General features: G+C 49.4%; 1 protein-coding gene across 2 annotated transcripts; it reads left to right on the top strand.

Annotated features, from left to right (window-relative positions):
* Nucleotides 1–6628: 6628 nt before the first annotated feature.
* On the top strand, nucleotides 6629–12286 carry Gdf5 (growth differentiation factor 5). 2 transcript variants are annotated; one of them, XM_076570991.1, is made up of 3 exons: nucleotides 6629–7035; nucleotides 8329–9185; nucleotides 11379–12286. In XM_076570991.1, exons 2-3 carry the CDS (start codon nucleotides 8573–8575, stop codon nucleotides 12251–12253), a joined length of 1488 nt encoding a protein of 495 aa, XP_076427106.1. In that variant the 5' UTR covers nucleotides 6629–7035; nucleotides 8329–8572; the 3' UTR covers nucleotides 12254–12286. The 2 variants fall into 2 exon arrangements, with proteins under 2 accessions (XP_076427106.1, XP_006988322.1); XM_006988260.4 differs by lacking the exon at nucleotides 6629–7035 and having other exon boundaries at nucleotides 7600–9185.
* Nucleotides 12287–12761: the final 475 nt, after the last annotated feature.

Here is a 12761-nt window from a genome sequence, read left to right as displayed (position 1 = left end):
ACTCTCTGTCTCTATCCTCATGGTTGGTTCTGGGATCCCTGCTGGAGAGCCTGTCTGTGAGTCTATAAACTGACTCAACAGGTGCCCTGATTCCAAGAGTCTGACTGGTACCATTCTCACCTCCCCAAGGAAGTTCACAGACTGGGTTGCCAGGGCTACCAGTGGTGACATGTACCCTGACCTATACAATGGGTACACCTCAACTAGGTACACCTCTGAGACCTATGAGAAGGGACTGCCCCACTCTATATAGTGCACCTGAGCTCTCCTTAGAGCCCCTGCTATTGGTCCATGGTGTTGATAACTCCTGTATTGTGTCTTACTCCCAAAGGACAATCCACCTCAGTGTTCTCCTTGGAAGGAGGATGGTAGGAATGGAATATCCAGCAAGGATTTGAGGTTTCTGAGCTCAAGAATGGCAAGAAGCTGAGTATGGTGGCCTTGCCATTAATCCCAGCAGTAAGGGCAGCATGATAACCTGTTCAAGACCAGCCAGGACTCCGAGGCCAGCCTGGGGTACACAATACCCTTTCTCAAAAGACAAACACTAGAAAGTTTCCAGGTCCCTAACTGTTACCTCTGAGGTAAGAGCTTTGATTGAGGGGTTGGAGGGTAGAATTTTCTGTCTTTCTTTAAAACGTTGTGTCAACTATATAGACTGGCCTCCAGCTTGGGATCCTCTTGTCTCACACCACTATGCCAGGACAACATGATTTTTTTTTGTTTCTTTTTTTAAGTGTATGTGTGTGTGTGTGTGTGTGTGTGTGTGTGTGTGTGTGTGTGTGTGTGTGTATGTGTGTGTGTGTGAGAGAGAGAGAGAGAGAGAGACAGAGACAGAGACAGAGACAGAAACAGAGAGACACAGAGACAGAGACAGAGACAGAGACAGAGTCTATGTATACTTTCATGCAGTGCCCTTGGAAGCCAGAAGAGGGCACCAGATCTCTTTGAGAAACAGTTAAGAGGAGGTTGGAGCTGGGTGGTGGTGGCACACACCTTTAATACCAGCACTCAGGAGGCAGAGACAGGTGTATCTTTGTGAGTTCAAGGTCAGCCTGGTCTATAAAGAGAGCTCTAGGACAGCCAGAGCTGTTACACAAAGAAACCCTGTCTCAAAAAAAAAAAAAAAAAAAAAAAAAAAAAGGCCTAAGAACCTAAAAACACCTAGTCCAGATGTTACAGGCATGCACCTCCATACCACACACCACACTTCTTTCCTTTTTCTTCCTTCCATCCTTCCTTCCTTTATTATTTTGTTTTTGTTTTTGAGACAGGTTTTCTCTGTGTAGCCCTGACTGTTATGGTACTTTCTCTGTAGACCAGGCTGGCCTTGAACTCAGAGATCCACCTGCCTCTGCCTCCTGAGTGCTGGGATTAAAGGCATATATCACCATGTTCAGCCATACTTCATTTTTAAAAATACTTAATATATATATATATATATATGTGTGTGTGTGTGTGTGTGTGTGTGTGTGTGTGTGTGTGTATGTGGTGTGTCCATGTTTAAATGAACGTGCCTGGGGAGTCAAGAAAAGGGCGTCAGATTCCTCTGGAGCTGGAGTTACAGGTACTTGTGAGCCACTCATGTGGTTGCTGGGAACTGAACTCAGGTCCTTTGGTAGGACAGTACCTATTCTTTTTTGTTGTTGTTCGTTTTGTTTTGTTTTGTTTTTGAGACAGGGTTTCTCTGTGTAGTTTTGGTGCCTTTCCTGGAACTCACTTGGTAGACCAGGCTGGCCTCGAACTCACAGAGATCTACCTGGCTCTGCCTCCCAAGTGCTGGGATTAAAGGTGTGTGCCACCACCGCCCGGCAGTACCTATTCTTGACCACTGAGCCATTTCTCCAGCCCCCAAAAGATTTTATTATTATTATCATCATCATCATCATTATCACCACCATCATCATTATTGTCATATAATATTACTAAACTGAGGTACAGTGAGATTAAATAATTTGAGGGCTGGAGAGATGGCTCAGAAGTTAAGAGCACTGGCTGCTCTTCCAGAAGACTTGGTTCAATTCCCAGCACCCACATGGTGGCTCACAACCATCTGTAATGAGATCTGGTGCCCTCTTCTGGTGTGCAGGCATACATGCAGGCAGAACACTGTATACATAATAAATAAATCCTAAACAAAAAGGGCTAAAAAAAAATCATTTAATTGAGATCACACAGTTGGCAAATTGAGGCTCTGGGGTTTATTTGAAGGTTGGTAGTTTCATATTTGTAATCCTACGCTTGATTCTTCAATGCACTACAAATAAAACCGAACTCACTGTTCATGGCTTACAAAGCCACACTGATATAGTTCTGACATGTCTGACTTGATCTCCCATGTGACTCAGTCGTCTCTACCCCCTGCCCTGGCTCCCTCTGCTTTAGCAACACCAGCTTTCCTTGGTTTCTCATTTGTGCTCAGCAGATTCCTACCTTGGGGCCTTGGCATTTGCTGCACCCTCCATCTGGAATGATCATCCCCCACCCCTCAGACCTCAGTAGGCCTCCTTGCACCTCAGTCTCTGCTGAAACACCACCTTTCACCGAGACACTCCTTACTGGAACAGATACTATATCAAGTGTTTTGTCTCCTACACAGCACTTGGAATTCCCTTGAACTGTGCATTTATTTGTCTCTTTCATCAGAATTTGAACACAGACTTGGATGTCTTGTTCATTGCTATATAGCCAGTGCTCATAATTAAGCAAATAAATGCATGAATACTCAAGGCCAGTCAACTGGCAAGTGGCCGAGCCGGGACACAAACTGTGCTGTTCCATCCCTGAGTCCATCTCTCAGCTACTGCGCTGTGCTGGTCTGACTTGAGCTCTCAGGAGGCTGAGAGAACATAAGGAATATGAAATGCCTTTGAAACTTCCTGAGTGCTTGAATAAAACAAGGGATTATTATTCTTCAGTTCACCCTTTGCTTGTCCAGTAAGACTTGGGCTTACTGGCTTTATAAGGATGTTTTGTGAGGTGCCAATGAGATAATGGATGGGGAAATATTTAAAGAAGTTAAAGGCTTTACATAGTGGAAGGGCCTGCAAAGATTATTTCCATGCCAGTGGCTTCCCAAGGCTCCCATCCTCTACCTTGGGTTTGACATTAATATTGCTGACAGGAATGGGGGAGGGAAGGAGCCACAGGGGACCCAGAGACTCTGTGTCCCAGTAATTAAACATGTCGGGACTGAAGCGTAGCCAGCAGCAGCATCTGGTTGCAATTACCAGAGGGGACCAAAGTGATTAGTCACCTTTATAGTAAGAGCCAGGCAGGAACTCTGGGCTCCTCCCTGGAGAGGGCCTTCCATCCAGATTCGGAGTTTTTTTCCTTGCTCCTACCCAACTCCTGGGAGTCTCCTGGTCCTCAGACAATAGGCCCTGTCTGAGACTCCTCCAGGTCCTCCAAGTTCCAGACCATTGGGTGAGTCCTTGGCTGAAAGTTAAATTCCCCAATGTCCACGCCACACCACCTTATCATTTATGGTCCCATTCTAGAGCAAGATTCTTGGTATAACATGTTGAAAAGGCCCGTTGAGATGTCTCAGTAGATAAAGATGCTTCTGCCAACCTGATGATCTGAGTTTGATCCTGGAGACCCATGTGGTAGAAGAAGAGAACCAGCTCTCCCCATTGTCCTCTGACTTCCGTGTGCCACTATATGCAAATAGAAATAAAATTTAAGCTAGACCTTGACCCCAGTACCCAGAAGGCAGAGGCAGGTGGATCTTTGTAAGTTGGAGGATAGCCTGGTCTACATAGTGAGTTCCAGGACAAGCCAGAGCTACATAGTTGAGATCTGCTAAAAAAAAAAAAAAAAAGAAAGAAAAAAGAAAAAAAGAAAAAGAAAGAAAAGAGAGAAATAAAAAATTTAAATGTAATTTTAAAAATATTGGGACAAGGATGGTTGCGGTAGTACACACCTGCAATCCCAGCATGCAGGGAGTAGAGGAAGGAGAATCAAGAGTTCAATTTTTCCAGGTGGTGGTCAAGGCGCACACCTTTAATCCCAGCACTCCGGAGGTAGAGGCTGGCTGATCTCTGAGTTCGAAGCCAGCCTGGTCTACAAAATGAGTTCCAAGACAGCCAGGGCTACAGAGAAACCATGTCTTGAAAAAATAAAACAAAAACAACAAACAAACAGAAAAGCAGGAACTAGACTTCAAAAGTAACTTGGGGTAGTGAGACAGCTTGGGGGTGAAGGTGCTTGCCACAAAAGTTCAATCCTGAACCCAAGTACAGGCCAAAGGAGAGAACGGACACCACAAAGGTGCTCACTGACTCCCCTTGTGTGTGGTGGGGCTCACTCGCCCATGCATGCACATACATAACAACAATAAATAAGTTTTTAAGTTGGGCTGGAGAGACGGCTCAGCAGTTACGAGTACTGCCTGCTTTTGGAGAGTACTGAGTTCAGTCCTCAGCACTCACATCAGTCTCATTTACAATTGCCTACAACTTGAGCTCCAGGGGATTCATTGACCTCCTCTGGCCTCCAAGGGCACCAAACACACATGTTCACACACATATACACAGACACACAAAGAAATAACTTTAAAGAGTAACTTAAACTTTTAATTTACCTGTAAAACAAAGGAAGGAGGTTAAAATGTTGTTCAGAGTGGGGCATGGTTGTGAAGTGAGGCCTGACAGTAACGGAAGACAAAGGCCAGTGTCTGATGAAGAAAATGTCCTCAGAGGGGGGAGCTGTTATTAACATTTGTCGGGGTTTTAAAAAAGTACACAGTGTTTTGCATGCAGGTGTGCATGTGCTCAGAGAGGTGGGGAACTCAACCGCTTCTGAGAGTTGGCTCTGTTTTCTCCTTCTCTCTTGTGGGATCTGGGGATCAAACTCAGCTTGTCAGACTTGGTGGCAGGCACCTTTAACCCACCGATCCATCTCTCCAGCCCTCTTCTCAGGTTTTTAATAATCCATTCCACTGAATACCCACAGAGCTTTTGGTGGGACAGTACTGTCATCACACCTAACCAGAGCTGCAGAGCGGTGGGAAGCCTTTCCGAGATCACATAATGTATAACTAGCAGAAGCACCGTGATTCAGATCCAGGTCTGTCTACAGAACCCTCGATCTTTATCACACCATGTATTGGATGTCTCCTTCCCAGCTTTGTTTATTCAGTTGATAGAGCTTTGAAAATACTTAGTCAGTAGCAAGACAGCAGCTCTCCCTTTTAGGGACTCGAAGTCCAGTAGAAAAGGTAGGATATGTTAAGAATGATGGCTTCTCAGACTTAGCAAGACAAATAGCCTAGGCCTTGTCTTGTAGGAGCTTCTAGATTTATATATGTGGCCTGAAAGTCGAAGAGGGACCAGTGGCTACTAGGAGGATGAAGGGACCGATGGGGAGACGCGGGAACAGGAAGCGAAGAGGGGCCGGAGGAGGGACATGAACATCACATTACTCCCTTTCATATGCAGAAATTGTATATTTAAGTGTATAGAGATATAACAGGAGAATAGAAAGGGGACTTGGGTGGAAGAAGGAGTCTGTCTAGGTTGTGGGAGGTGATAGGAGAGTGAATATGACCACGGTGTAATTATATGCATGCATGAAAATATCATAATGAAACCCATTATTTATTCTAATTTTTAAAAAGAAATGATAACAAAGAAAATGCTGGTGTTTCTTTAAAAGGGCCGGTTTGAGAGTCATTCATACGACACACACTGAGAGTCGGCTGTGTGCCAGGCTCTGGGCCAAGCCCTGGGAATAACTGAAAGACAAATATGGTACAGTGTAGTTATAATCTAACGGGATAGACAGATATGTACATAAATCATGATAGGCATAAGGAATTCAGTCAAAGTAAAACTATGAAAAAAGCGCACAGACTGGAAAACCTGACCCGTGTTGGCGAGGGGGGCAGAGGCTGAGCTGAGTGGATTTGAACTCAGAGCAGAAAGAAGCGCAGCAGGGGAGTGGTGTCAGTCTGGAAGCTTGGTGCTTTTCCTGGGGAGTAAGGGTTGGCTTTGTGTAGCAGTCGGGACATGGGTCAGCTCGCATCCAGGGGCAGGATTGGGACTGAGAGCTCCTGAAGGCCAAGAAGTCAGTTCTAAAAGAATTAACTGCAGCAGGTAAAAGGGTGAGAAGGACAGGGACGGAGTCTGCAGGAGGAAGATGCCAGAGAGGACCGTAAAAGAAGACAAGGCAGAAGCAAAGACAAGAGGGATGGACCTGGATGACCTGAGAGGCTCTAAGGAGTCAAGCCATCCTGCAAAGTCCCTGAAGAAAGCGGGTGGTGCCTTGGTCCTTTGAGGTGGGCCCCTCGGAGCTATCAGTGAAGCTTGGCGTGGCTGAGTCAGTGAACCAGGAGCAACATTATGGAAAAAGAGTGCTTTCTGCTCTTGGGAAGGACAGCGTTCTGCTCCCCGCACCCATGTCAGGATGGCTCACATCTGCCAGTCACTGCAGCTCCAGCGGACCTAATAGCCTCTTCTGGTCTCCTCCAGCACACTCTTTCTACTCATACACAGAAACAAATCAAATACTAAAAAAAAGAAAGAAAGAAAAAGAAAACAGACTTGCAGCCACTTAGCTCTCCAGAGTGAGGACTTTGTTTGGTGTTGTCTTGGTGAGGGCTTTGTGCGCGCTAACCATGCACTGGACTACCGCGTTACATGCCTGTCTCCAGCAGAGAGTTTCTAGAAACCAGCTTTAGCGTATGAATGGGTCTGTTAGGTCAGCTCCAAGAGTGGAGGATTAATAAGGAAGGCTAGAGTAGGTGGTACAGTTCTGTAATCCCCTCCGTAACCAAGGAAGTGGAGGAGGTAGGAGGATCAGGCCTTCGAGGACAGCCTCAGCTAACATCGCAAGTCCAACGCCAACTTTTGCTACAGGAGACTCTCGCGCAAGAAAAGAAAAGGAAGAGAATTTGGACCAGGGGCGAAGCTCTGCGGCCGATAGTTGGCCTACTATGCTCAAGGGAGGCCTGGGGTTTCATCCCCATGACCTTCACCTTCACCACATGAAGCTATTCCATGTGAAGCTCTTTCCTCTTCTCCATGACCCTGAGTAAGTTGCCTATGGCTCTCTAACGTGGTTCTCCACAGAGAGAGTGTTTAAGTACTTTAGCAAGGCACTTTACGGAAACCCCTGAAGCTAGGTGGTGGCCCATGCCTGTAATCTCAGGGTCTGGTAGGTGTAGGATCAGGAGTTCAAGGCCAGCCTTGGGTACTTGGTGAGTTTGAGGCCAGCTTGGGTTACATGAGACCTCTAAAAAAGAAGAAAAGGAAGGAGAGGGACACTCTTGAGTTGAGCAGGAATTCCGTTTTCTTCACCAGCCCATGAGAACGTGCTCTCCCAACCTCCTGCAGGGGTCGCTGCTGCCTTAGGCTGGGGCTGCTGCCTCTGGCCTCAGCCAATTTCTTCTAAGAAAACTGGCGGTCTTTGCCTGGATAGTGGCTGAGTACAACACCCTGGACCTGTTTTCAACCAAGGGGCTGCAGGATGGCAGTGCTTAGCCAATGGCATTTGGTGGGGGTGGTACAGTGGGCACTTTGTTTTTTCTTCTGTTTCTGGGTCACAAGTTTATTAAAATAAAAGAAACTATTGGTAAATGCTGCCATCTGTGCTGCCCCCCCCACACACACACACACACACACACACACACACACACACACACACACACACACACACACACACACACACACACACCAGGTCCCAGACTAGACAGAGGGATTGAAACTGCTTTACAGACAATCCTAGGACTTCACTGAAAACTTAGTTCGTATGCTCAGTGCCTGCAGATTCTCTACAACACACTCCTCAGCATCTCTGCTCAGGGTGGTGGGGTGGGCTGCTGCAGGAGGTGGAGGTGAAGACCCCTGAGTCTGCTCTGGGATGGGGAGGCCCCCTAAGCCTGAGTCCCGCTGTGGGGCTCTGAGCCAAGAGCCCCCGTGAGCCGTGGCCTCCAAAGGGCAGCGGTGATTTTTTTCACATAAATATATCGCACTTAAATGAATTTAGACAGCATGACATCAGAGAGTAATTAAATTGGTTTGGGTTGGAATTCCGTTTCCAATTCCTGAGTTCAGGTTTGTAAAAGATTTTTCTGAGCACCTGCAGGTTTGTGTGTGTGTGTGTGTGTGTGTGTGTGTGTGTGTGTGTGTGTGTGTGCAAGTATTTTCACTGGAAAGGATTCAAAATTAGAGGGAAAAAAAACTGGAGCGCACAGGCAGCATTACGCCATTCTTCCTTCTTGGAAAAATCCCTCAGCCTTATACAAGCCTCCTTCAAGCCCTCAGTCAGTTGTGCGGGAGAAAGGGGGCGGTCGGCTTTCTCCTTTCAAGAACGAGTTATTTTCAGCTGCTGACTGGAGACGGTGCACGTCTGGACACGGGAGCGTTTCCACTATGGGACTGGATACAGACACACGCCCGGCGGACTTCAAGACGCTCAGACTGAGGAGAAAGCCCTGCCTGCTGCTGCTCCCGCTGCCGCCCCCGCTGCTCCTGAAGACCCCCTCCTTTCATGGTTTTTCCTGCCAAGCCAGAGACACCTTCGCTGCCGCTGCCTTTCTCCGTGGTGTCAGTCAGCGGCTGGCCAGAGGATGAGACTCCCCAAACTCCTCACTTTTTTGCTTTGGCACCTGGCTTGGCTGGACCTGGAACTCATCTGCACTGTGTTGGGTGCCCCCGACTTAGGTCAGAGACCCCCAGGGGCCAGGCCAGGGTTGGCCAAAGCAGAGGCCAAGGAGAGGCCACCCCTGGCCCGGAACATCTTTAGGCCAGGGGGTCACAGCTATGGTGGGGGGGCCACCAATGCCAGGGCAAAGGGAAGCTCTGGGCAGACACAGCTCAAGAAGGATGAACCCAGAAAGATGCCCCCCAGATCTGGTGGGCCTGAAACCAAGCCAGGACCCCCTCCCCATACTAGGCAAGCTGCAGCACGGACTGTAACCCCAAAAGGACAGCTTCCTGGGGGCAAAGCATCCTCAAAAGCAGGATCTGCCCCCAGTTCCTTCCTGCTGAAGAAGACCAGGGAGCCTGGGACCCCTCGAGAGCCCAAGGAGCCGTTCCGCCCACCCCCCATCACACCCCATGAATACATGCTCTCGCTGTACAGGACGCTGTCCGATGCTGACAGAAAGGGACGCAACAGCAGCGTGAAGTTGGAGGCTGGCCTGGCCAACACCATCACCAGCTTTATTGACAAAGGGCAAGGTGAGGGGTGGGGTGGCGGGGAGGGGCATTTGCACAGACCCAGGAGTTCCAAAGCCCTGGGGTGTGCAGGTGGGGGACAGTGTGTGCATCCAGCCTAGGGTGGGAGTCTGGAACTTATACATACCAAGTCCCGCACTAGGGGCACCTAGGCAGCTCCAAGCCTAACTTCTGCAAGGTGCAGAATGGGCACCAAAGGAACTAAGATGTGCCAGCTGGATACTAGAATCCAAGATCCACTCTTGATGACTGGGTCATACCTTTGCGTGGGTTGCAACGCTAAAGTTTCTGCGCCCTAGGTTTCCCTCAGATAGCAGAGAGAAAGCAACCTTAGGTCCCCGTGGGTCTTCCACTTTACCCTCAGAGAGGGGGCAAAGGGGTAGGATCTGTGAAGCCTGAAAGCGTGTCATCTTGGAGTCACAGTGGACCCAGGGTCTAACTCACACTGTAACCCTAGAAAGCTTTTTCCCTGGGGTATGTTTTCCTGTATGTACGCTACACGGGCATTGGACTGGGTGATGTCCGAGAGCTTCAAACGTGAATGCCTCTCGTCCTATCCTAATACCCGCCGTTTTCATCAGTAACCTGGGAGAATACTTGTCTTCCTTGCTTCTCGGGAGGTCTGCCCACCTAGTGTTACTGGCTCAACTCTTCCTCTCGACATGCTGTGTGTTCTCAGCAAATCCCTTCCTTTCTCAGAGCCTCGGGTTCGCCACAGTGCGGAGCTAGCTGGGCCGCTGGCAGCTGGTGAGGTGTCTTGAAGTTCACAGGCTCTGGTTCTGAGTCCTGGGACTTTGGCGGGCAGGGTGGGGGAGGGGCCAGAGAGTGGGAGAGGCTCCTCATTAGAGCTGGTCTGTAGGGGAATGACGGGGTGGGGGAGGCACAGAGGCAGCAGGTCTGGCAGAGGTGGGGGAGGTGGCCTGGCTGCCTGCCCAGCCAGGGAAAGCTGTGACCCCTCTAGGGCTCATAAAATAAGTCCTTGTGTCCCCCCAGCACGAAGGGAGCTTGGGGAGGGGGAGAGGGAAAGTTTAAAGGCCTAATTAGTTACCTTCTAGAGCAATATTTGAATATTCCCTAATGGCATGTTGGCATTTAGGAAGGAGGGCATGCTGATTCAGAGATACCACTGAGTTTCACACACACACACACACACACACACACACACACACACACACACACAGAGCACCTTATATTTTATACATATGGTTAATGAATCACATACACGCACACAGAGAGAGAGAGAGAGAGAAAGAGAGAGAGTACCTTATATTTTATACATATGGTTAATGAATCACATACATGCACACACACACAGAGCACCTTATATTTTATACATATGGTTCATGAATCACATACATGCACACACACACAGAGAGCACCTTATATGTTATACATATGGTTAATGAATCACACACACGCGCACACACACGTGCGCGCACACACACACACAGAGCATCATTTTTCAGGTATTCATGGAAGCCCAACTGTACTTACATATGCCAATAGCATATATATTACCTTATACTCAATCATGAACCCAATTGCACACACACACACACACACACACACACACACACACACACACACACTGGAACACTCATGTACACAAAGCTGTTAGACTGGGAACTAGGGAAGCTGAGTTACAGATTGGCTTTGTTATTAATTTGCTGTATTACCTAAATCATTTACTGCCCAACTCTGTGCCTCGCCCGGAAACAAGAACGCTGAGATCCTTAAGGCGGAAGAAGCTCAGAAAGGAGTATTAAAGTTCTAGGTTACGGTTCTATTTCTATTTTCCTCTAGCTAGATGACATGAAACGAATCCCCGAATTTACTCTGGGCTTCAGTTTCCTCCTCCGGAAAAGTGGGCAATTTAGACTCACATACCACCTGTCTTACATATGGGAGATAACCATGCTGGACCACGGATGGGGTGGACACTGGTAGAAGGCAGTCATAAGGCTGATGTGCATCCTCAACACGAGCCGCGGGGGCACTCAGATCCCACGAAGTGGCACACCTACCTTCGTTTGGAAAAGGGATCTTGGTGGTTTGGGTGTTGGCTTCCTCCATAGTGGGGAAAAGGTTAGAGAAATCTCTTTTGAGTGGGAGAGAGCTGGGTCCTCCCCGGAGGCCCAGAGGTGGCAGGCTGCAGTGGTGAGGTGACAGGAATTGACGTCTGGCTATTTTCTCCAGATGACCGAGGCCCTGTGGTCAGGAAGCAGAGGTACGTGTTTGACATCAGTGCTCTGGAGAAGGATGGGCTGTTGGGGGCTGAACTGCGGATCTTGCGGAAGAAGCCCTTGGACATGGCCAAGCCAGCCGTCCCCAGTAGCGGGCGGGTTGCCCAGCTGAAGCTGTCCAGCTGCCCCAGCGGTCGGCAGCCGGCAGCCTTGCTGGATGTACGCTCCGTGCCAGGCCTGGATGGGTCTGGCTGGGAGGTGTTCGACATCTGGAAACTCTTCCGAAATTTTAAGAACTCAGCGCAGCTGTGCCTGGAGCTGGAGGCCTGGGAACGGGGCCGGGCTGTGGACCTCCGTGGCCTGGGCTTTGAACGCGCTGCCCGACAAGTCCACGAGAAGGCCCTGTTCCTAGTGTTTGGTCGTACTAAGAAGCGGGACCTGTTCTTTAACGAGATCAAGGCCCGCTCTGGCCAGGATGACAAGACTGTGTATGAATACCTGTTCAGCCAGCGGCGGAAACGGCGGGCCCCACTGGCCAATCGCCAGGGCAAGCGACCCAGCAAGAACCTCAAGGCTCGCTGCAGTCGCAAGGCTTTGCATGTCAACTTCAAGGACATGGGCTGGGACGATTGGATCATTGCGCCCCTTGAGTATGAAGCCTTCCACTGCGAAGGACTATGCGAGTTCCCCTTGCGCTCCCACTTGGAGCCCACAAACCATGCAGTCATCCAGACCCTGATGAATTCTATGGACCCTGAATCCACACCACCCACCTGTTGTGTGCCCACACGGCTGAGCCCCATTAGCATCCTCTTCATTGACTCTGCCAACAACGTGGTGTACAAACAGTACGAGGACATGGTCGTGGAGTCTTGTGGCTGCAGGTAGCAGCACTGGCCCTCTGTCTTCCAGGCTGGCACATCCAGAATGAAACCCCTCCACACGCTCCTGGAATCACAGAGGAGCTGGGAAGCGGCGGCCGGAAGTATCCCGACAGCCTGCCTTCCGGAAAGGAGAGCTCAGCAGGCATACTCTCTGGGTGTGATCTGGGATAATGAGTCCCCCATCTGAAGACCCCTGCCCTTCTGTTCCTCTGACAGGCAGCGACAGGCCCAAAGAACAGACTCTTGAATGGGACTGAGACCCAGGAGAGGGGTTCCTGAATGAGACTCAGTCCACCACCTCTCCTGCCCGGGGCTTCCTCCTTTTCAGACTCTCCGCAGGAGTGGGTGCTATCCTAAGCACCTCATGGGACAGCCACAGTGCCATCCCCTCTTTGAGTCACCTTTGTGCCGGGTGACTTTCCACCCCTAGGGCAGATGAGATGCTCATTGCCTGGGCTGGTTGAGAAGGGGAAAGGACTTGGGTAGGGGTGAAGAGTATGAGCCCATTAGAC

Source organism: Peromyscus maniculatus, chromosome 4, assembly GCF_049852395.1.
Source record: "Peromyscus maniculatus bairdii isolate BWxNUB_F1_BW_parent chromosome 4, HU_Pman_BW_mat_3.1, whole genome shotgun sequence".
Taxonomy (NCBI): Eukaryota; Metazoa; Chordata; class Mammalia; order Rodentia; family Cricetidae; genus Peromyscus; species Peromyscus maniculatus.
This window is presented reverse-complemented; position numbering and strand designations above follow the sequence as displayed.

What these genes read in the sequence shown, in the direction of transcription:
- Gdf5 (XM_076570991.1), top strand. Translation starts at nt 8,573, where the DNA reads ATGAGACTCCCCAAACTCCTCACTTTTTTGCTTTGGCACCTGGCTTGG. An exon ending in CTTTATTGACAAAGGGCAAG is followed by an intron (nt 9,186 to 11,378) that starts GTGAGGGGTGGG and finishes TATTTTCTCCAG; the next exon opens with ATGACCGAGGCCCTGTGGTC.